Source organism: Micropterus dolomieu, linkage group LG01, assembly GCF_021292245.1.
Source record: "Micropterus dolomieu isolate WLL.071019.BEF.003 ecotype Adirondacks linkage group LG01, ASM2129224v1, whole genome shotgun sequence".
Taxonomy (NCBI): Eukaryota; Metazoa; Chordata; class Actinopteri; order Centrarchiformes; family Centrarchidae; genus Micropterus; species Micropterus dolomieu.
The window spans coordinates 14,647,442-14,672,052 of record NC_060150.1 but is presented as its reverse complement, the minus strand read 5'-3'; the positions used below and the strand labels follow the sequence as shown (position 1 = coordinate 14,672,052).

The window sequence follows — 24,611 nt, the reverse complement described above, 5'->3', positions numbered from 1 at the left end:
AGTTACTGCTAGTTAGGCTGAAATCTCCCAGCAAATTTTAACAATGAAAGTAGATGACAGTTTCAACAATTTAGAGATGTTGCTTCATTTAATAAAAGGTATGCATATTATTATTATTATTATTATTGTTATCAGAATATTGTTATATATGCAACATTATAGATACTTATTTTATTTTGGGGGGCAGCATGACAAGCTGGAAACACATTATTATAATTAGCAAAGAGTTGCCTTCGTACAGGGCCAGCAGACAATGCTATATTAGGTTTCATTTGGAGTCACCTGATGAATGTAAGTCCAGTATTTATTCTCCTTTTAGCTCTGTGTTAGCTGAGGGAAATATCTTTCTCTTAAAGCAATTTAATTCTAGTCACTAGTTAGATAGTCGCATAAGTTACTTAACATAATAGGAGAAGCATAAACTAAGTCTAACTAGCTAGCTATCTGCTAAGTTAACTTTATTTGCTGTTTGTTGCTGGATTGCAGGTAAAGTAAGTTAAGATGAAACGCTTTATTTTTATCCAGTACACTTAAGACCAGTCATTTTAATACTTTCTCACACTGAACAATCCTGGATTTCAAGAGTTGATTGGAGTTTACACTGCTTTCTAAAGAGTTCATCGCTAAATCATTGTGGATTATGATATTAAATTACCATTAAGAAAGCAGACCCTTACAGGGACCCTGCATTTTTTTTTCTCCCCTAGGTTAGGATCTGGTGTGAAATTTGCTGTACTTTTTTAAGGCACAAAAGAAGAGGGTGCTGTTCTCCAGCAGCATTGTGATAATTGCATCATCAGTTGCAGTGAGGTTATGGGATTTCAACAAATTAGTGTGAATATTAGGGCTGCAACTAAGAGTATTTTCATTATTGAATAATCTGGCAATTTTTTCCTTGATTAATAGTTTTCCCATACCATATCAGAAAAAGGAAATTCTAGTAATCAGAATACAAGAATGTAAAGTAAATTAGAAATCTTTATCAGTCAAATAAATATTACTACACTTGAAAAAAAAAAAGAATAAAAAAAGTAATAACTTGACTGAAGTAACATGCTCCAGGTTTAAAACGCTTAGTCTAACTTCACTGAATACCCTTAATTAAAATAAACTCAGATCAGGGGAAATGCAGGCTTTCCAAACATGACAAATGGATGTTGAAAAGTTTTGAGCAATTCCCATTTATGCAGTCCGCAGTCACTTGCTTTTCCCTCTCGTCCTCTACTTTTCCATTACACTGAGCGTGGCACTGCTCTTGGCCTTGCCGATAGTAAACTTCACCACCCCGCTCATGTCCACGCTGGTGTTTTTCAAGGTCAGTTTGTAGACCGTCCCATGGTTTTCCAGGCGGACTGAGGGGCCCGGCTGAAGGGTCTCTCCGTTCAGGGTCCAAACAGGAGGCTTGTTTATGGCGACAGACACCTCACACTGGAAGGATGCGGGCTCAGGCTCAGTTACCTCCTTATCCTCCAGCTCTTTGACCATTACAAGGGATTGGGCTGCAGCAATACAGAGGGAAAGAAGACATGTGTTGTCAAGAGAAAATACAAAAGAAGTTATTTTTTATCCATTAGTGTTGCTCAAAACCCTAAACACTTGGTGGTTTTGTATGTTTTGGTAGTAAAGGTAATATTAAACTACTTAATTCACCTTTAATTTGTGGTTTGTTAAAAGACCTTCTCCCTCAACCCGACTTACCTTCCACCATCAGCTTGGCTTTGGACGTGTGCTCCCCAACCTCAATGCTGTAGGTGCCCTCATCCTCCAAAGCCACCTGCTGGATCACCAGTTTAAGGGAGCAGCCGTCGGCCAGGATCTCCACTCGATCTGAGGGAAATAGCTCCTCCTTGCCCTTGTACCAGGTGGCGGTGCATCGTGGCGAGGAAACGGTGCATTCAAGGATCACGCGGTGTTTCTCTAGGGCTGTACGATCTCGCAGGGGTTTTACAATGGAAACGGGGAGTTCTAAAGTGAGAGGAAAATGTTTGAGATTTGGTACGGAACATTTTTAAGCTGTTATCGTGCCAAAAAATAAGCAAAAGTAAAAACTGACTTACCTTCTACCTCAAGGTAGGCTGTAGATTCAACATCCCTGGCTACGAAGCGGACCTCCCCAGCATCTTCAGCTGTGACGTTACACATCAGTAGGAAGTGTTTGGTCCCTGAAGGAAAACAGAGTTATCGAATCTATCTACATTGAAGCTGTTTTGGAGGCTTGTGGTGGTCCCAACACCTTCCTAAGACACTTTATGTTGTTATATACTTTGATCATCCACCTTTCTGGATGTTTTGCTTCAGCAGTTTGTCTTTGGTCTCTGCTCAACTATTTGCTATATGGCCACCAGAGGTCCTCCTACATAAGGGTGTCACTAGTTTAGCAGCAGCTTTTTATTAACTTGCATTCACATTTTCCTAATTTTATTTTCATTTGTTATTTATTATTATTATTATTATTATTATTACCTTATGACATGTGATGCTGATCCTGATATATTTCTAAGTCTATATACTGTCATGTTTTCCTTTGTAATTTGCACTGTGTGCTCATTAATTAATTGCTTGCACCTGAGTCCACCTGCCTATTTAAAAGAGGTTGCACTGTGACAGTCACTGAGCTTCTACACTGAGGATGGGATTTGCTGTCTTACTGTCCCTACCATGTCTAGACATTCAACATAACAGATGTGCTGCATGAATTCACACCTTTGGTACAATTCTTACTCCGCTATGTTCTATTAAAGTGATAAATAATCAACCGTCTCCTCTTTTAACCTTCAGTGCGGATCTTGATGGTGCTAGTGGGCCGGATCTTGTGGCCGTCTTTGTACCACTCCCCAGTAACATCCTCCAAAGAAACCTCGCACATGAAGACAGCGTTCTGGTCCTCCTGAATGTAAAGGTCCTCCAGACCTTGCACCATCTCCAGCTTATGTTCTGTGAGGTTGGTAAAGAGATTTAGATCCGCAATATTAGAAACCAAAAACAGAAATATTATAAGCATCTTTGTTTGATTTGTTGACATATTAGACTGTTTTAGTCCACCAGTCTCTCATTCCAGCCTCTAGGTGGAGCTATATACTAAGCTCTGTTTCAGTGTCTGCACACACAACTCAACATGCAGCTTAGAAGAGTCCTGAAATCATAAATATATCAGCATTTTTATGAGATAACTTTGTTGTTTGAATAAGTTTACAATATTTAATTTAATTTAACGTTCCGATACTTACCATAAACCTCCAGTGAGCAGGAAGTGTTGATTTCCCCTGTGTCACATGTGTAGGTGCCAGAGTCAGCCCGGGAGCACTGCATGATCTGACAGAACCGCTTCCGGCCCATGGAGTAGATCCGACAGTTCTTACCCGGCTTCAGCTCCGTCCCATTCTGATTCACAGAAGCAAAGGGACAGAGGTATTCCTCATGAGTCTAAAACATGTTGTCATCAAATTTTGCATGTTTCTACAATGAGCCATAGTCAAGAGCAATGAGAGCATTTATTGTTCTGTTTTACCTTAAGCCATCTGACGTCGATGTTTTGTCTGGAGAATTCACACTCCAGAGTGGCGGGAAATTCCTCCTCCACACAGACATCAGCTAGCGTTCTCAGGACAGATACCGGAGTCTCTGTCAGTTTAGCAAATCCAGTAAACGAGTCAATGAACCAACAAATCAATCAGTCAGTCATTAAATTAAATTTCTCTGTCTGTACTCGTTCACAATACATATTTTGAATCCAGAATTAAAATAAATAACTATAACCTAACTATATCAGTACAACAATCATCATAGGAAACACATTTTGTATTTTTTGACATGATTTCACTTATAGGAGTGTTACCTATGAGGTCCATGGCCCTCCACAGGTCTTAAAGGGGTTTCCCATTGTTCCACAGCAAAATGAATAATGATTTAATAACCAAATCAAATATATTATAATGTTTTCAATGGCCTAAAAAATAGTTTTAGAGCCTGTGTCTTACAGTGCATCAAGTGTACTTTTTAAGTATTTCATGGCTCACAACAAATTGTGTCCTTATTCCATGCTGCACTACACCCACCAAGCTCCACAGGCCAGCATTTACCTTTGACATCGAGCCTGGCAGTTGTGCGCACCCCTTCAGCTGAGAAGACAATAGTGCCTGTGTCCTCTAGGGTGAGGTTGGACAGTGTGAGGCCATGGACTCGCCCATTGGTGCTCACCCGCCACTGGTTATTCGGTTTCACCCGGATGCCGTCCTTCTGCCAAATTCCCTCCACATCTGTGTGGGAGAGCTCCACCTCGAAGGAGGCAGTCTCTCGTTCAAAGGTTTCTTGGTCAGTTAAGCCTTTATGGATGGAGATTTTACGGGCTGGATTGAAGAGACGAGGGTGAGGAGTGTAGTGAAAGGAGTGTTTTATAAATACATACTATAATGGCATTTTTAGAAATGGTATCAAGATTAAATTATATTGTACAGATTAGTGTAACCAAGACCAAGTCAAGACCAAGACCAGAGTTTATCGAGACCGAGACAAGAACAAGACTTTTAGGGGCTGAGAGCAGCCGAGACCAACACCCGAGGGAGGGCGAGACTGAGTCAAGACCAAGACCAGTTCCCTGCATTGCATGGCACGCAATAAAATGTGGAATGAGATCATAGGTACTTCACAAATTGATCTGAAAGATCCATATTCCCATTAAAACACCCACATACAAACACTAAGAGCTGAAATCAACGTAAGCATCGCAGGGAGGGGTGGAATAAAGTTATTGGTTGCATTTGAAGCAATATTTTTTACCTCCAATCAAAGTTAGGATGTTAACAAATCAGACAATGCAAAAGCAATTTATTGATATTACCAAAGTTATGGTCTTGATTGGTCTTGAAATAAAATCCAGAGTCCTCAATGTCCGAGACCGAGACAAGACCGAGTGCAAATGCGGTCGAGTCCAAGACGAGACCAAGACCGGTCTCGAGTACTTCAACACTAGTACAGATATTCATATAAGATCGCATGTGAAGGATAATTCCTAAATCCTTTAAAAGCTGTAGGAAAATTTGGGAATGCAACATTTTGGCAAACATGCACATTGAATCACATATTTCTCATAACAACAACATTTTAAATATACCGCTAATCACACTTCTTTAAGGTTTAGCTAACCCTTTCACTTTAAATTGAGAGAACAGAAGGACAACAAAAGGTGGTTCAAATATAGACCCAGCTCAGTTTGTCGCATTAGAAAAACACCTACAGGAGCTCCATAGTCCATTGTCACAGTGTCATTCAGCACACTATTGTATAACAGAATGGCTGTGTTTCAAAAACCTTTTCACACTTACAGGTCTAGCACTGCTATTCTTAGTATCTTTTCGCACTGTGAAAAACACCTTCAATAAACTGTTCACTGAACTGTTTGCCCAGAATCATCTATGTCAGAAGTGCTACACTACACTGACTCCTGACAGAAAATAAATGAATATATATATATATATATACTGTATATATGAAAGTCTATAGTTGTGAAGAGTGGACGGTTTCAGTCTGACTCCAAATATAAGGAGTCTTCAACCTCTACACCACCACTTACGTTCTACATTGAGCTTGACCTGTGTCCGGTCATGCAGAGTTTCGCAGCGATAGGTTCCTCGGTCCGACAGAGTCAGGTTGTAGATGGTCAGACTGCGTTTACAGCCGTTCTGGGCCAGCGTGTGTCGGGGACCTGGCTGGATGACCACACCTTGCCTCATCCACTGGACCTCTCCCGTCTCAAGGCTGATCTCTGTCTCCAAGGTGGCGTCACCGAACTCTTCTGCCATGACAGCCTCCATTTTTTTTGTAAACATGACCTGAGCCTCTGAACATAGCGAAGGGAGATGGAAATAACAGTTACAAAGAACTGCTGGTAATTCTGGTAACACTGTATCCTCTCTTTTCCGCTCTCTCTAAATGGACTTACCCTGAACTTTAAGGCTGGCTTTGCTTATTTGTCCCTCTGCCTCTGCTGTAATCTTCGAACAGTCCAACATCTGGCACTTCTTGATCACCAAGGTGTGGCACAGTCCGTTTTGGTTTGCCTGGAAACGATCGCCCAGGGTGATAGCCTCATTGTCCATGAGCCATACCAACTGGACATCCTCGGGGGAAACAACACACTTGAAGGTGGCATCTTCTCCTTCAAGTACAGTGGTGTTGTGGAGCTCTGTAAGGAACTCCACCACTCGAGGCACTGAAGAGACATGAGAAAGTTCATAAACCTGCTACTCACATAAGAAAAGGCAGAAAATCTGAGTGCCCTAAAACTTACTCTCTACTCTCAGCGTTGCCACAGTTCGGTCATCTCTGGACTCGCAGATGTACTCTCCAGCATCCTCTCTGGTTAAACGGTGAATGGTCAAGCTTCGCTCAACTCCATCTGCCCGAATGGAGAACCTTCTGCTTGGAACCACCTCCGCGCCATTCTTCAGCCATTGGACGTCTGCTTTTGGCTTGCACACCTCACAGCGAAGGGTCACCATACCGTCAGCATGGGCCACAGTGTCTCGGAGTTGCCTCACAAATTTGATTCTCATTTCTTTCACCAGCAAGCTGAAGTGGATCTGGTCCGTGTTGACATCGCAGGTGTACTCGCCAGCATCGGAGCGCCTCAAAGGCTCGATGGTAAGGGTGCGCTCATGGCCCTCCATGAGTGCTCGAAAACGTTCGCCTTCAAGAGCTGTCCAGTCTTTCAGCCAACGCACTAGAGCGTTTTCCTTGGACACATAGCTCGTCAAGGTGACGCTCTCGGCTTCGTAACCAGTCACGACAATGTCATCCTTCTTGTTCACAAACGTAACCGGGGGCTCTTTGATGGAAAGAGAAAGAGAGAAATTTGAGGTAATCTTGCTATCACATTGATAATCATATCTCTGGAGATATCCCTGTGAGTATTCACCTTGAATCCTCACAGTGCTGATCATCTTGTCGTCTACAGCATCACACACATATTTCCCAGAATCTGAGGGCTGGACATGTGAGATGATAATTTTTCTCAGAGTGCCGTAGCTCTCAATGCAGGTGCGGGAGTCATTTGTAAGTAGCCTGTCATTGCAGTACCACTGGACAGGGGCGTGGGAACGGGACACTTCACAGGCTAGGATCAGGTCGTCTCCTGCTACCATATCCTGGTAGTCAGCGTCATTTGAGTTGCCTACAATTGTCACTGGAGGCTCTAGGGCCAAGGGGAGGAGAAAGATGATTAATTATAGGAGCAGTTTTTAAACCATTTTTAATAATTTAATGAATGAAATTCTCTGAATTAAATTAATTCTACCTTCTACTGTAACCTGGAAGCTGATATTGTCATCTCCGGCATCAAGGAAGTACTCCCCTGAGTCACCGAGTTCAGCGTTGAGGATGACCAGCGAGCGAAAAGCTCCTTCTTCCTCTTCACAGAACCTTTCATCGCCCTCAACACGACGGGTGCCCTTGTACCATTTGGCCAATGCATTGGCTCTGGAGAGCTCACACTCCAGCACAATGTCATCAGAAATCAGGAATTTAAGATTTGTCTTCATCTCTGACTTCCTTAGGATCTTCACTGGAGGCTCTGATAATGCAGAATTACGGATTCGCTTAATAGGACATGGTGGGTCTTTAAAATTGCATTTTGGGACAGAATCTGTCTCCAAAGCTGACCTGATATTGCCTCTTACCTGAAACCTTGACCTGGAAATCTATTTCATCATCAACAGCGTCACAGGTGTATTTCCCAGAATCCTCTGGGCTGGGAGAGTGAATGGTCAGGCGATGGATGAGCCCGTCCTCTGTGATGGTGACATTACTGCTCTCCTCTATTTCACTGCCATTGAGCCACCACTTGACTTCAGCATTTGGTCGAGACGCTTCGATCTCCAGCACAATTGGTTTGCCGGCAAAACTTTCCAGTTTGTCAGGTGTGTTTTTGGGACGGGTAAGCCTCACGGGTGGCTCTTTAAAGGAAACAGAAAAGAGTCTTAAACATTTATAGAGCATCTGATTATCAAGGTGCTAAATAGTTACCCTTATGTCTTCAGTCTTACCTGTAATAGTCACCAGGAAGGCCACAGAGTCATCTTCAGTGTCACATACATACTCTCCTGTGTCGTCCACTGTGGTTATGGGTATAACCAGCCGGCGTTGGGCCCCATCCACCTCTAGCATCAAGTTAGGACCCTCCTCCACCTCCAGGCTGTCTCTGTACCACCGGACAGGGGCATCCACTTGTGAGATCTCACAGCTGAGCTCCAGCCTCTCGGGGGTCAAATGGGTCAGTTCCAACTCTGATTCGCTGGGGGAAATTATCCTTACCGGTGGCTCTAGTGTATGAAGAGGATAGTTAAATGTAACCTTTTAAATAATTTTGAGATTGCACACATTTTTATTAGATTTATGGTATATTTAGAAGTGAGCTCTGAGGGAAATTTCAGTCTTACCCTTGATAGCAAGCTGAAAAAAGACAGAGTCTCCGTCTGTTTCGCAGACATACTCTCCGCTGTCCTCCACTGAGCTGTTGAGGATAGTCAGTCTTCTGTAAGGACCCTCAGATATCAAATGGACATTGTCGCTTTTCTCCACCACCTGGCCGTCCTTGAACCACCGCACTGTCCCACTGGAACGAGACAATTCGCACTGCAGGCCTACCTCCTCTGAGATATATCGCTCCATCACAATATCATCCTTAGGTTCCACAATCATCACTGGAGGCTCTGTGTTTGTAGATGCAGGAAGCAAAGTGATGTCAGAGTGTAAAAATCTCTTTAACTTTCATGAATTAAGAGAGATGTTCTGCACTCGGTTCACTAGCAAATATATGTCTTTAAACACTACTCTGACCGTCAGCAGTCAGAAAGGTCCCTATACCTCTGACATTGACGATAAACTCCACGCTATTGTTTCCTGCCTGGCAGGTGTAGCTGCCAGCATCTGAGGTTTCTGCAGAGCGGATGATCAGCCTCCTCATGGTTCCCTCTGCCTGCAGAGTGATGTTGTCACTGGGCTGGATCTCACAGCCGTCCTTATACCTGGGACACACCAAATCGGACACAAATAGCATCTCAAATAACAAATTGCATGCAAAATGATACATTTGAAAACTATACTGTACAGAGGTATAACAATCCCAAATGATGGTATGGTACAGTATGTTATGGGGCAATTGTGCCCTCGAAATGCACCAATTTCCAACACAACACAATTATCTCAGATTTAGCTGGCTTTTTAGGATATCCATGTTCGTATTTCATGAATAAACAAATTATCCTTTTCATATGATTCATCATTTGAAGCCTCACAGTGCAGTGATCAGTGATACCACATGTGAAAAACAACACTTAAAAAAACAGAATCATTAAATGAATTTGGTAATGGCACATAATTCGAAACAGCTGTTGATCATTTTTCAACAGGAATTCACTCCTCATCGTCTTACCAGATGACTTCGGCATCCTCTGTGGAGACATGACAGAGCAGCACCACGGGGTCCAGCTCCATGCTGCTCTTATGGAGCTCCTCCTCTGGGATTGGACTGAACTCCACCGGACGACCTGACATTAACACACAGAGGAGGGTGGGATGGATGTCAGCAGCAGGAACACAAGGTACAAGAGGATGAGCTTGCCTCCTTAGAAATATTCTAACTACAATTTAGTTGAATTTAATTAACCAAACAAAGGTTTTGGTTTGCTGTACAACAAGTACATATCAACTTCTGCAACTGCTCTGTTTCTTTCCATTGTTGATTAATCTATCAATAGTTTTTAGTTCAATTGATCTATTAATTGTTTAGTCTAGAAAAGGTAAAAAAAAAAATAAAAAAAATAAACGTCAGTAAATGATCCCAGAGCCAAAGGTCACAATTTCATATTATTGCTTATTAAATATGTGATATAAAAATTAGAAAAGCACATTTAAGATCAAATAATTATTAACACTCAATTCATTATAAAAAGAAGTAAAACAATGTACTAATTTGACTAAATTAATTTTTTTATAGTTACACGATGTGAATGAGCAACTTAATTCCTAAATATATCCAAGGGCCTGAAATTATTCAGCTTTTAAAAAGCCTTTTACCTGCAATGTCCACGTTGAATTTGATGACATCTCCAGAAGTTTCACATGTATAAACTCCAGAGTGAGATGCATCAGCTGACTGAATCACAATCCGCCTCATGTTCCCATCTGATTGGATGTTGAGGCCCTCGGTCACCTGGAGCTCCTCGCCATCTTTAAACCAGGATACTTTTGCATGGGGGTGGGAGACTTCACAGTAGAGAACAATGGCATCACCAATGTCCACCTTCTTATTGCTGTCCATATCTGACAGAGGACTGAATTTTATCACAGCAGCTGCAGAGAAATAAACACAAAAAATAATCAACTCCCAAAATATGCTTCCACCACATTCTAGATTTAACAAAAATAACAGATTTAGACACCTACGTTTAACCTTAAGCATGGCAGAATCCCGGACTCCATTTGCTATGAATGTGACCTCCGCCTGGTCCTCTATAGTGCGAGTTTCACGGATAACCAATGTGTGCTTTGTTTGGGACTGTTGTATAGAATATCGTCCACCGTGCTGCAGTTGAGCGCTATTCAGAAACCAGGTTCCAACCATTGTGGCAGATAATTCAATGGAGAAGTGAGCATCTTCTCCTTCCACAACCTCACAGCCTTCAAGGCAACTGTGAATCTTGGGCCCAGGCACTATGGAAAATTACAAAGTTAACAAAACATTCTGTGTTCTTTCAACATGCAAAACCACCTTTAACCACAACTAATAAGCCACTGATATACTGTTAGAGCTTGTCCAACACTGTCCCTCTTCACTGAGGCAGGATAGTTTTTTAATCATTAATAGATTAGGGTCGTGGGGGAGCCAATTCCAGCTTACATTGGGCGAAAGGTGGGGTACACCCTAGACAGGTCACCAGTCCATCACAGGGCCCCACATCACAGAAAGGGTTTGAACCCACGACCTTCTTGCTGTGAGGCGACAGTGCTAACCACTGCACCACCATGCCGCCCAGTCACAGCAAGTATCAAGTGAAATACATAGAATAACACACTTGCAATTCTACTTCACAGTAAGTTCCTCACCCAGATGGACAGCTTTGGAAAACTCCACGTGGCCACTTCGCCCATACTTGTTGATGCAACAGACACGGAACCGGTAGTCGCCTTCACATGGCACGCTGTCGCTGCCGACCTCAGCTGAAGTGGCGTTCTCCGAGGTGAAACACTTCTGCCACTCTTGGGAGCCCACTTCCTGTCTCTCAACGACAAAGATGGACCGGGTGGAGGTCTGACTGTTGGGGGCAGGAACCCAGGTGAGCAGGGCGCTGTTGGGTCGATCCACGTCAATTTTGACGCCCACGGGGCAGATGGGAGGGCAATGTCTTGTGGCTAAAAGAGGGAAACGACAAATAATGTAATGGGTATGACTGATTATGCCAGACTGGTTGTTAGAGAGGGCATCCACTATCAATTCCAAATACTTTCAAACCATCATACAGTTGATTTAAGTCTAGGTATTCAAAAGACAATCGACAGTTGAATTAATAATAAATCAATTATCTTTATCTCAGAAACTAGCTTAAAATCTTTTGCAAACCAATTTTGTAAACTCTCAAACAAACATGTATGTTAGTGTTTACTAAATGTACCTTTGACCTTGAGACGTGATGAGGTCTTGGATCTTCCTGCAACAAAGGTCACTACCCCTGAGTCATGATAGGCCACGTTGACAAAGACCAGAATGTGGGTTTTGCCAAAAGATTTCAGGATCGTCTGGTGAGTCTCGTGTAGCTTCAAACCATCTTTGAACCAGTGGATCTCCATGTCGTCGTTCTCCACCTCCACGCAGAACACAGCGTTCTCACCCTCCAGGACCTCCAGCTTCCGGGGAAGTTTACGAACAATAGTACCTGTAAGTAGGAAAGTGATTTTATTTACGTTCAGTTGCACTGTAGAACATGTTTTGCGCTTAACGTTTTGTTCCACTTGTGCTCACCATTTATTAAGCTGATACATTTGTCAAATGGTAAAGAATTTTTTATGGTAAGCTTAAAAGCTTTTTTCTCTATTGCTAACCCAAAGACGGTGTACATTCAAATCTTTACTGCAGAAGCTTCAAAACTAATCTACGCATGGCAAGTGTTACTGTCTTATCACACGTGATAAATAACGTTTATTTTACAAATCTGAAACCCTACATACCCAAATTCTGCACAACATACCTTTAACTGAAAGCTCTGCAATGCTCTTTCCTCCATCTGGCATCTCACAGAGATACACTCCATCGTCGTCTGTCCCAACATCATGGATGGTCAGTCTTCGTCGGGTTCCTTTCTGCTCCATTCCGTATTTGCTGCTGGGCATCAGTCGCTGGTCCTCCAGGTACCAGGCAGATGGGACCGACTCATCAGGTACCTCACACTCCAGCACGGCAACATCCCTCTCCCTCACCTCTACGTCTTTTAATGGACGCCTGAACCGCACAGCTGGGCCTGAAGAACGAGGGAAATGGATATTTAAGTTTTTAACAGTTGTCTAATTGGGCTTGTAATAGTAATAACATGATGAGCATACTTAGTTGTATGTCATGGCTTAAATTAACAAAACAAATATACGTTCAGACAGTAGGGATTATTAAAACACATAGCTGTTTTGCAGTACTATAGTAATAACAGCAAATTTAGGTGAGGTATTTCAATTGATTTGAACTTTTACTGCATTAAGTTTGACTTAGACTGTCTTGCTGTGGCAATATGGAACACGTTCATTGCCCAGGCAGTAGCCCTGATATAAAGAGAAAATGACTAGAAACAAAAAACTCTCTTTCCAAAATAACACATTCACCCTTTGAAAACACTCATCTGAAATAATTATTAGAATGTGTTGGATTGGTGTATATGTGCATTTTATTTGGCGGATAATTACCTGTATTTTATTCCAAACCACTTCCTATTTGTGTTTACACATTTGAATCTCTCATGCCACCACTGAAAACTATAGTGCTCAGTTATTATAATGCCACTCCATATTATCTGTATATTAAGGACTTGTGCATTGACCCCAAGACTAAACAGACTCTCACAATAGAGCCAGGTGGCACAGTGCAGGACTGCACATATAAAAAGGAATGTGACCCTGGGAATTATCTGTCCATTATGAAGGGATTAGGACAAAATAATTAGCCACTTTAAAAAGGTGATGCCATGCATTTCAATGATGCACACAAAGCAATTAGCCTGCACAAGTGCAGCTTACACCTTACTGTTTTATATATGATGCTGGATACATCAGTGACACAATGAGTATTTCATTTGGGACGTTAGTTGTTTATTGAAACTGGCACAGAATCTTTTGAAACGTGTTGTGTTCTTTGCTCTTGGCGTTGTTGGCATGATGAAGGCTATGACTTTGGTTAAGCATCATTATTTGCAAGTTTGAATCTTTGAGACGATACATTTTAGATCATTCACTTTCTATTGTTAATTGTATTTGTGTGGTTTTCCTTTCATCTATCAATCCATTGGCGTTTTGAACCATACCATTTTAAAGATGTCACATTAAGAAATCTGTGTTTAGCCAATTATAATTGCAGGAAAAGCAGGGATATATCTCCTACCTTTGACAGTCAGGTGAACGGCACTGAGGGTGTTTCCAAGAGCGTTTGATGCTGCACACACATACAGTCCTGTATCTTGCACTTTACAGTACAGAACCTTCAGAGTGTAGTAACCCTCTCTGTCCTCAAATATCAGATGACGCCTCCCTGGCTCCAGGGGAACTCCGTCTTTCTTCCAAATGATCTCTGGCTTCGGCTTCCCTGTCACAAAGCAGCGAAACTTAGCGTGTTTCCCCTCTGCCACTGCAAACTTCTTGGCTTTAGAAGCGCTGACAGGTAGCTCGTCTGTAACCCTCAACAAACTGAGCCTCCCGCCCCTGTGCTTTGGTGACCACTGGCTGTTAGTGTGACCATTTGAGGACTTTTTACTGTCCTCTCGCTCTGGTACAGGCTCGACAAGAAGGACAGCGCCGGCCAAGGCCTCACCATGGCAGTTGATGGCTTTGCAGGTGTAGACGCCTTTGTCTGGCATGCGTGATCTGTAGATCTTGAGCTGGAACCAGCCTCCATCTTGATTGCTCACATTGAAGTGTGTGCTCTCGAAGATGTCGCCCAGCTTCTTCCCGTCCTTCTCCCATGTTACCTCAGGCAGAGGAGTGCCCCAGATTTTGCAGGAGAAGGCGGCATCTTCTCCTCGATCCACGCGCAGAGAGAGGGGCTTGATGAGGAATCGCGGTTTGTCCTCAGACGTTAAATCAACTTCTTCTCGTTTTTCACTAAACTTGCTGTTCCACTTGTGCTCTCCATTCAGTCCCTCTCCATTTTCTCTCCTGCGTTCACCATTTTGCACTGTGCAGTGGCCATTCAGGTGTCCTTCGCATTCTCCATGTTCTTTCATTGGTTGCTTCACACCATTGACCCCTAATTGCCTTTGTCCCCCTTCCTGTGGCTGGGCCTCTCCTTCCACTTTGAGGGAGGCTGCTGCATACGTTTCACCTATGCTATTTCTGGCCTTGCAAATATACTGGCCAGCATCCTGCAGGGTCACTCCAGTAATAGTCAGCAGGTAAGCTTTACCCTCTTCAGAGAGCTTGTAGCGTCCATCAGACAAGATCTGGACATTTTTGCGCTCCCAGATCACATCAGGACGAGGGTCCCCGTCGATTTGGCACCTCAGTGTGGCATCTGTGCCACACAGTGCCATCACAGGGCGTGGGTAGCCTAAAATATGAGGAGCCCCTCCAAAAATATCCATGATGATGTCAAACTATCTTTGGTTTGAATGAAGCAATTTGTTTTGTTGCAGGATTTCCTTGATGAGAGCCTCTTATCTTTGGTGAAGGAGCTGTAAGATAACGAAAATGTGTATTTCATTAACAGTCACTTTCATTGGAAACAAATGATCAAACAGTACATTTGCAGAGCTTGCCAAGACCTTTTAACTAGACACAAAGCCAGTCTGGACACTCAAAGGCAACAGTTTTCTTGCCTTTATTGTTGTGACACATTGTCCTCTGTACATTTCTGTTAATACCTGACCCGAACCAGAAAATGACAAGTAAAATATAATATATATTTTTGAGACAAAATCTGGAATGTGCTTTAAAATATACTCTTTATGATCAGGAAGCTCATTTAGATGACTTGATGCAGAGAGGAGCGCATTAAAATGTTTCAAACTTCCAAAATACTTTGTGTGGTTACCAAGGCTTAACTGAGATTTAGTAAAGTGTTTATCACATGCTCGGTGGTTTAGTAAAGTAGGTTTTGAGCAAACATAAACCACTCCCGGTTGTCACCCAGCTGGTGCTGTAACTCATTGAAGAGTGTATTTATAAGTGTAAGGAGACTGTCCAAAAAAAGACACCAGAGAGCATGTGCCTCATAGCACAAAAACTGTTACACACCTGCAGTCACTAAGACAAAATGCAGTCATTAGTATATGTGTGTCAGCTGCATCCCTACTGATGAATTGTCTTTGTCTGAGTAGTTGCATTGTTGTGATGTCCCAAGTCATTATTTAATTTGTCTTTCTTGATAAAGACATTTTGAATTATGGTTTGATCTTTTAGCAGCCAGTGGAAAACATTAGTCTCTATCATATGGCTCATTTGTTTCCCTCATGTTGTCACCATCTTTCTTGACTTGTTTGACTTGTAACTGTCCCTGCTGTATGATGCACACACTCCCCCATCTGATGCACATCTTCTAAAACAGCGTAGATTGCGTAGTCATGTTTTCACGTAGAAAATAGCTCTTCGGGTAGCATGTCAGTTATTTCTAAATCAGTAAAGATGTGAAAAACACACAGCTACTCATTGAGCCTTTTGATAGAACATGGATAGAAATGATTCTGCTTAAGCAGGCCTGAATGTCCAGAAGCAGTGCCAAGAGAGACAGTAAGAGAGGAAATGAACATAGTGTAGTTAGTAAAATTCTTCCTTTTCTAATTTTATAGATTAAAGGACAGTCAAAGGATAAACTTACCACTACCATGAGTCACACTCTTTATAGCATCCTGTCACTATTGGGATGTTTACTTAAAAATGATGTCCTCAAAACGTTCAAGCTGGCATTAGTTAATTCAAATGACCTTTGGGCTGTTTTTAAAATAATTCTTTGACTCGTAGAGTTGGTAGGTATTCCTTCTGTTGCTCTGTAGAACAGTCATGAAGCTCTGCGAGACTCCTCAGTTCTTGTTCCTTGTCACTCTGGTTTGGTTTGTTGTTTGTGGATCCTGGCTCACATTTGACACACCTCCTGATCACTGAGAGAAAGATTCAATCTTCCATTCAAACTTGTAGGCCCATAGTCACAGGTATCATATCTCGGTTGTGTCCCCTTGGTTTGGCGTTAGGTTGCAGGTGGCAGAGAGGGAAATGACCACAGTCTTTCAGTCAAGTGCTTGGTTTATACGTCAGCTCTGATACTGTCATTGTCCAACAGCTAAAGAGTGAGAGAGATGAAGTTGGGATGGGGGTTGGGGGGCATTAAATGCTTTTGCAGCTGCTACCAGTGCAAGCCATCCTCTAAAAATAACAGCAGCTTCGATGACAGTGGGCCAGATAAAGTTAGGCCCTCCATTCACAGACCGTGGCTCACTAAAGATAGAGGGGAGGCCGAGCTCTGCGATGGATCACTCAGCTCAACAGATATCCTGAGTTAAACCTCAGAAGAGAACGGACACCCCACCTGCTGGAGCTCCTCGAGTCCTGAGTCATGCTGACCCATAAATACAAGAGTCTCATCAGTATTACAAGAGGATTTATATGGAGCAGTGATCTAAAGATTGAACAGAAGCAAAGACTTTTACTAAATGTTTTAAGATTGTATTACAGACATGCGCACAACATAGTTACTTTAATGTTTGACAGGCCCCCAACTGCTGTGTGAAAAGATTTACTGTGGAAATAGATTATCTAACTTTTCAATACCTTTCCAGTCTGTATAAACAGTGATGCATTTTCAAAGTCCTAACCCTAATTTCTAAGAGATAGATAGTTAGGTTTGCTGTAGATAGACTAGAAATAGAGACAATTTTGAAGACTATTTAAAAAAAGCCTAAAACATTTGGGAACCACTAGTCTGTAAAATATGTAATTTTAGAGCATAGATATTTACTCCCATCAAAATGTCTTTCAGGGGCCCTGAGACCTTGAGGACTATGTCAGTGGTTCAGTTAGAGATAATTTGAATTATAAATAAAGTTAATCTATTGTTTTCCTTAAATTAGCATAATAAGATTTTCAATACTCTAAGCCAGGGGTTTTCAAAGTCTGAGACTATTAGTTTCTGAATCTGATGTGGACAAAAACAGTTCCCAAAAACTAATGTATCTCTTAACTCTCACACATAGGCTATTCTATGTGATCTCCTTTCAATAACGCAATAAGTAATGTAATATTGTTTCACTTCCATTCACTGAGCCTCCCCTGAAACTGTTTGGAGCCCACCTAGGGAGGCCCGCCTCACACTTTGAAAACCTCTACTCTAAGCAATGGTTAATAACTTTTCAAAACCCAACATACTATAGATAATAAGATTATTATTTTTGAAGGTTACACGGTTGCTAAGCAAAAACCTTCCAATTGAAATGGTAAACTGGACCTTTGGATGCTAAAAGCTCAGATACTTAAACAGTTCATAAAATCAAAAGTGATTTGCAATTTGGGAAAGTGCATGCAGCAGTGGCTGGTAGTACACAAGGGCATGTTTAGGATACACAAAGGTTAGCACTTAAGACTTGTTGGTCTCGTCTTGGGACTTGACTTAAATAAAAGACTTCTGCCACTTACCTTTTATCATTGTGTTTCCCAACAACTAATATGCAGCTGTGCATTTAGCTCATTGTATGACAATGAGGTTTTTCTCATCTCCCAGGAAAGAAAACAACTTTGGGCAGTGCACCAGAGGCAAGAAAGTAAAACTGAACAGAGATGGAATTAGTACTGCAACGGCTTGTGCAAGCATCTGCCTCTGTGCAAGCTGAGACTGTTCGCAGTGATATATGGGAACTGATAAGGGACAGATTGCCCAAGTGTTGGTAGCATTTAAGCCCATTAGGATCTGGCAAGTGAAGTCCTCACTATCAAGGTGTTAGGAAGCAGTTTTAATGTCTCATCAGCATTTCTATACAAGAAGGATTAAAACAGCACTCCCTTAAATTCAGCTACTTATAATAAACTAATAATGCAGGTCTGGTCTGGTTGCTGTAAAATTCAACTGGTTATAAATGGATAGAAAAACAAGTGAAACATGGATGGAGACCATGAATGATACAGGATTCCTTTGGGTTCAGTGTCTTTACACAGTAAACATCAAAACTGGATGAGTTGTGTCTATAATGTATGCATTAAACATTGAAGATAGATGGACAGTAAGGCGAAGTCTCTAAAAATGTGTTGTTTTTTATTTCCCACAGCAAGTACCTGTACTTAACGCAGTTAACAATGGCCTCCCACCGCAACAGATTTGAATCCGGTGTTGACACTTGTCGCCTGCATTCTCAGACAATAGCTTTCTAAATTATCTCTTCAAGTGGAGTGTTTTGGACAGCCAAAGCCACTGTCGTCATAGATATTTGACCTTCAGTGCGGGTCGCATAGTTTCGTTCCCTTTGTGACGGTTGCTGACTGAATGCTCTTTGCATATCATCTCAAACACAGATGTACTTAAAGACAAGAATAATCAGGAGAAATGAACCAATATTGAGTCATTTTAAACTTAAAAGAAACAAACAACCTACGCTAACAAGCATGTGCCAGCAAACACTTTGCTAAATGAATAGCAGAGTCATTTGGAGGACTCACACCCTCACACTAGTGGCTCCATTTAAGACTGCTGGTACCTCCTGACATTCTCATCCATGCAGTCATCCCTGCAGCTGTTAGGTACAATGACCGCACCAGGAATGAGAAGAACAGTGCTGCTATTTGTCCTGAGATTGGGTTTCAATATCAAAAGCTGAATAGGATTGACAGAATGCAGGCTTCTTAACAGGATGTCAGTCAACCCCGTTTCAAATCAAGGAAACCCTTTTCAGGTTAATCAAGCTCCTCTTCACCCGCTTTCCACTAATGATCAAACCATGTAGCTTTACATGTGTTTGCTCTATTTTTTATTTTATATTTTATGTTTTTTTATATTTTATTTATTTTAAGTTTCAGAACAAAACAAAAGTGCTGCATGTGTAAGCCATTTTCATCATTGCCTAGAGACAAATATACAGCACTCGACACCTAAAATTAATTCTCAGTTTGATGATTAAAGGATAGATAGAACACCCCTGGATCTAATCATTATTTATCTGCTCTTGGCTTTGTAATTGTTTACATACTGGTGTTAAATGTAAAGTTAGCTAATGTGGCTTTAAAGGCATCCAGGTGTTTAGCTGACTGAGAGGCGTGTCTCTTGTCAAGTCTGTGCTTTTCAAACAAGCTGGATTGAGATCATGTTTTTGGAAACTAGTTCCACCCTCCTGCCACTGTAGTGAAATTACAGCTGGGGAAAAAAACTTGGAAGAGAAACACAGTTCACTTCCACCAGGATATTTCTTTTGCTTGTAGATGGATTGCTGTAGGTCCAAGTTGGTCTCCAGATGATGATCAGCCTGGTGAGAATCAGGATTTAGTTTGAGGATGAAAATTAAAATTAAAATCCTTGGACCCTGATTACAAGCCACACCCCCCACAGATGTTCATGTGTATAGGTGTAACTGTCTTGCACAGTGTTGTCCAATAGATGGAGCTAGAGATTTGTTTTAAGAGTAGGTACAAAAACAACTTAAACTCCACAGGTTTAGTCACCTCCCTAAATGAGGAAGGCAGGAGAATTTTCATCAGTGAAGCATTTCATTATTTCCCAAGTGTTAAGTGCTCATGTTGAAAACAATTATAAGAGCTGACGTCCAGATTTAGCTTATTGTTATCTTGTTGTTGTCTTTTTGTTAACTAAACTGAATTAAAAAATGATTTAAAATAGAGATGAATCATTTTGCCAATAAAAGACTTAAGTGACCAGTTAAGAAGAAGCATAATTCAATTTAAACCAAGGGAAGTCAGGTTACATTCTTTCAAATAATGGTGTCTTATAGTAGCACTCAAATCTTCATTTGCATGAATTCACTTTTTGCCGGAAAATTGCTACTTGTGATTATGATCTTATCAAGTGGGAAATTCTGGCTTTTTTTATTGGAAATCTGGGAAAGCATTTCAGTCCCAGGCTGTCAACGTTTATGACCCCAGAGACTGGAAGGAGCGTGTTAAAACGCACATACACACATGAGGGCAGGACCCCATCCCTCCATCCCAACATCTGAAAGAGAAGAATGAATGTATATTAAGAAGAAAAAGGGGAGCTAAGAGAGGTGGTAGATGATAGAGACGTGCAGAGAGAAAACGAAAGATCAAACATTTTTTGTCAGGTGACCTCTGACATTTTAGCTCCTCCCCCTTCTCCCTGCAACCTGCAGGCATGCTGGGAGAAACAACAAGGGATTCTGGGAAAGACAGGAGGAGGGCTTTTTTAAAATATAAACAACATCTGTGTGCATGTGCGCAAGGAAGATAGAGGAGCGCATGTATCATGCACAAGATTTTTCATTTTATTTTAGTAGTATTATTAGATTTTTTTTCTCCTGATAATAATTTTAGCTCTGACATTTGTCCCAGATTTAGTCATACTTCAGGCTGTGGCACTGAAATTTTCATTGTTGTAAACAAGGTGTGAAACTGACATTTTCAAGCTGTGGACACAGGGTGTTCATGGGGTATTGCAGCTACACCTAATAAAATCAAACAATCTGTAAAATAATGATTGAGTGAATTAAAATTGTACTTATATTTCTAGTTATTTCTATCTTCTAGTTATTTGAGGTATAGGATACAAAAGGCTGGTGATATTCTATATTTTTCATGTTGTCAAGAAATCCCATGAAAAGACAAAGAAAAAAACAACACTGAATAGATTCTTCTATGTATTGTCTTTGTGTCTAAAGCCTGATGCAGCTTACTGGTGAGTGATTAATCAATATTTTACATTTTAAGCATTATTTCAACAAACAAGTATTTTGTTTGCTCTTGTTGATAAAATCACCAGACTGGCAGCGCAGTGACGTGGGTCTTATTTTCCGACCAAAAGGCCGGAGTGCTGCTGTTGTTGGTCATTGACCACAACAAAAACGAGGCCCTGAATATACATTAATGTGCGGCTGACAATGTTTGCGTAAAATTTTAAAACTACTGTGCTCAGCTGTTTTTGGAAATGACTACACAGTTGACTGAGCAATCTGACCTCGCATGATCTTTATCAGCAGGATTTTTTCCGGTTGTTATGGAAATGTTCATGTAGATGTTTTGGTGATGATGATTTAAATGATTTAAATTTTTTTCCACATGAAAGATCTCTTAACATTGGCTTAACATTTAAGGTGTCAGAGTTCATTCTAGTCCAGGGGTATTCAAACTGAAATTCAGAGGTCCAGTTAGAGAAAATTTCCCGAAGCAAAGATCCAGATCATAACAACTAACTTGCCTTACCATTCATTGCCATAGCGTATAGTTGTATCACCATATGTTTTTGGTCAACAATTGACTGTCAGTTTTCACATCAAACTGGAGGGATAGTAAATAACTACTCTAATAATACATTTTAAATTTAAGTAAACTAAAATCAAGTGCTTAATTTTATAAAAAATGTAAAAAAAGTGTACCTTAAAGTGAAGTGTCATCTTAACCAATTTTATAATGAACACATCTTAACAAATGAACAGCTTTAATGCCTCCCCTTCTCTTTCATTCCCTCTTATATACCACTTTCCTACAGTGAGAAACGTGAGCTCTGGCTAGGATTGGAGATATATGAGATATTCTCGTTTTGAAGTGCCCGTGGGAAGAATGTAGCCCTCATGTAATCTGTATCTTCTTGATTAAAAGCCATGTGAAATGTCTTTTCTCTTTTGTCTCCTCTCTCTGTTTGTGTTTCCAAAACGTCTCTGGTGTATCTCACTCACGGACTCGACTCGCAATGCTTATCGGAATGCATAGATTTGGGTGGCTGAGCAGCATCACATGACACATGCAATTGGTCGGTGAGTCCCATTTTTTTAACATTTACAACATCAGGAAAAAATGAGCTTTGGGCTGAGTGCCACAAACAAGGTAGGAAAGTTAGAAAGTACTGAGAGACTGACTATAGGACAGGAAGAAATTTTCAATAAAAAGAAATGGGAATAATGCCAGCTTGATGCTTTAACCAGAGCAGCATTTTTTTTCTGATCTTGCACTTCTCTCTGATTTGACAGGAAATACAGCTGCGGTAGCGATCAAATATATGACCTTTATGTTACAGGACGGTCTCTCTAATCTCTACCTCTAGCCAGCACTTCTCATATTCCAATCTCAAACTGCCAGCCTGTGCATCATTCAATCCCTAATTGGGATTGGACTGCAGTGGCAGGGCAACCGTTTAGTTTGTTTTAAAAATAATAAAACCTCTAATCTTTTCAATCTCTAATGTTTGTATTTACATCTTGCAAAAATTGCTCTTGATGACTGAGCTCACACTGTGGGGGGGTTTAGGATCTCAGAGCTTTTACTCTAAAGCTCTCAACAGTTTGTATTATGTGTAAACTCAGACCTGTATTTTGTGTTGTGCTGCGTATAGCTGATACACTGCCACCTGGGGATTTGGCCTTTAGGATTTTTTCCATGTTGTATTTGTTTTAATAACGGAAATCAGACGATGTATTGGATGAATATTGCGTTACTTTTCATGATCAGAAGCAGATGTGGAGCAGTGTGAGAAAATGGGCTCCCTGATGAGAAAACAAACACACACACAGCTAATAGAGGGCAGAGGAGTGCTGTTCTGTATCGTCTCTTTCCACTATGAAGAACTGTGTGGATCAATCAGTTTTCGAGTTTGCAAAACATATTTTCCTAGCTGGAGTTTTGTTTCTCATCCTCTTTGTTGTGGACAGTCAAAGATAATGACCAGAAGTTGCAAGAAATGGACACACATTGTTTTAGACTGTCGGTAGCTACTCAAGTACGATGTGTTACATCCGAGTCGTTTAAATTGATTTTTTAAATCTTATACTTGCCTGAAAGTAATATTAGTGATACCATAACTGAAAAATACTCAATAGCAACTAAAAATACTACATTCCAATTGTAAAAGTATATAAGTATTGTCAGTAAGTAAAATGAACTAATATTGAGTGAAACAATTTTCATTTTAGGGACAGACTGACTTCTGTCAGTGCTATATTATACATACCAGTTTGTAGTATCATTATTATTGATGCATCAATATTGTAGTTGGTCAGGCAAATCTATTTTAAAGACTGATGAGTTTAACTGCACAGTCTTTACATTTGTATGTTTTGTATGCAAAGTATGATGGATTTTCTGTAGCAATGCATTTAGATTTTTTATATCTTAATCTGCAAAATAACTTGTAAGTGTAGTTGTCCAGTAAATGTAGTGGAGTCAAACATACACAGACCCCACATGAATCACCCAAGAAGGATCTGATCCTGGCCTTGACCCATGGGGCCCATTCAGGCACACCCTGAAAGAAGTCCATGGAGTCGCCACCCTGTGCGCCCGACACCCACAGAGATAGGCTGGGATTGTCAGATGGGTGGCAGGCAAACGTAAGCGTGCAGACCCCTGGCATCGCAGACTGGCTCTTGGGACGTGCAACTCTCTGGTGGGGATGGAACCAGAGCTAGTGCAGGAGGTGGAGCGGTACCAACTAGATATTGTTGAGCTGACTGGATCTGGAATACGCCAAACTGCTGTTTAGGCACAAACAACAGTCAGAGCCCTCCTTTCAGTTTGCCAGCCCTCCAGGATCATGGAAAGAGTCCAGCTTCTCTCCAATTTTATGCCAGTTCTGTGAACAATATGATGTGCTATTACTGGAAATCAGCTTCCCTGAATGTAACATAGATGAGCGCAGTTTAGTGCACACTGACATTTGCACTCAAGTATGGTCATGTGATGTACAAAGGGCTTTGGCAGCAGATGTGGATGTAAATCACATACGATCTCACACACACTCAGTGGGATGTTTTGACAGATGTGAGGAGCACAGTAAATGCTGTCACGTCACTGGGTCGCCGCTGGCAACCATCTGCTGTACACACTGACCCTTTACATCAGCTGATCTGTCTCCTCTCACTCTTTCACACTCTCTGTTCCTTTCTCGTGTTATTGCCTCTGTTCTCGCTTTGTCACATACTTTGAGAAGGAGGCCATCACAACGTTTTTTGTAGATTACAAGAGTATACAATTTGTGTCTAAATATAGCAGTTTTGGAAAAGACACTTGGATGTCCGTGTGCCCCTGGGCTGCATTTGCTGAACTATAACCCCCACCATGTGTCAATCATGATACACAGCTGCTCATTGTGAAGCCAATGCAGTTAGTTAGCCTTAATTAACTGATGTCTCTAATTAGTGGCAGGTTATCTAACCAAACAAATTTGTGTGTGTGTGTTTGTGTGTGTGTGAGAGATAGAATCATTGAGGGAT

The 24,611-nt window shown here is 41.3% G+C and overlaps 2 protein-coding genes across 2 annotated transcripts in view; one reads left to right on the top strand and one right to left on the bottom strand.

The window, feature by feature from the left end:
* Positions 1-1,221: 1,221 nt before the first annotated feature.
* Positions 1,222-12,360, bottom strand: LOC123976475 (obscurin-like protein 1). The gene is made up of 21 exons (XM_046058688.1): positions 12,240-12,360; positions 11,667-11,927; positions 11,101-11,406; positions 10,072-10,347; positions 9,428-9,542; positions 8,860-9,020; positions 8,433-8,705; positions 8,040-8,315; positions 7,674-7,949; positions 7,292-7,567; positions 6,914-7,189; positions 6,287-6,823; positions 5,939-6,208; positions 5,570-5,836; positions 4,080-4,346; positions 3,509-3,621; positions 3,228-3,381; positions 2,773-2,934; positions 2,058-2,162; positions 1,699-1,965; positions 1,222-1,499 (listed from the first exon to the last, which is right to left on the bottom strand). The coding sequence occupies exons 1-21, from the start codon at positions 12,358-12,360 to the stop codon at positions 1,222-1,224; spliced, it is 5,037 nt and encodes a 1,678-aa protein (XP_045914644.1).
* Positions 12,361-12,395: 35 nt separating this feature from the next.
* LOC123976804 (sodium/potassium-transporting ATPase subunit alpha-1) overlaps positions 12,396-24,611 on the top strand; it is a 53,712-nt gene continuing 41,496 nt past the window's right edge. The window contains exon 1 of the mRNA XM_046059153.1: positions 12,396-12,428. Coding sequence (XP_045915109.1) covers positions 12,411-12,428 — 18 coding nt within the window. The 5' untranslated portion in view covers positions 12,396-12,410. The remainder of the gene's footprint in view (positions 12,429-24,611) is intronic.

Coding starts and splice junctions, on each gene's coding strand:
- LOC123976475 (XM_046058688.1), bottom strand. CDS start 12,360: ATGGAGCAGAAAGGAACCCGACGAAGACTGACCATCCATGATGTTGGG. Junction 7,950..8,039: donor CTTCCTGGTGACTATTACAG/GTAAGACTGAAG, acceptor TTTCCTTTAAAG/AGCCACCCGTGAGGCTTACC. Junction 3,382..3,508: donor TCGACGTCAGATGGCTTAAG/GTAAAACAGAAC, acceptor TCTGTGAATCAG/AATGGGACGGAGCTGAAGCC.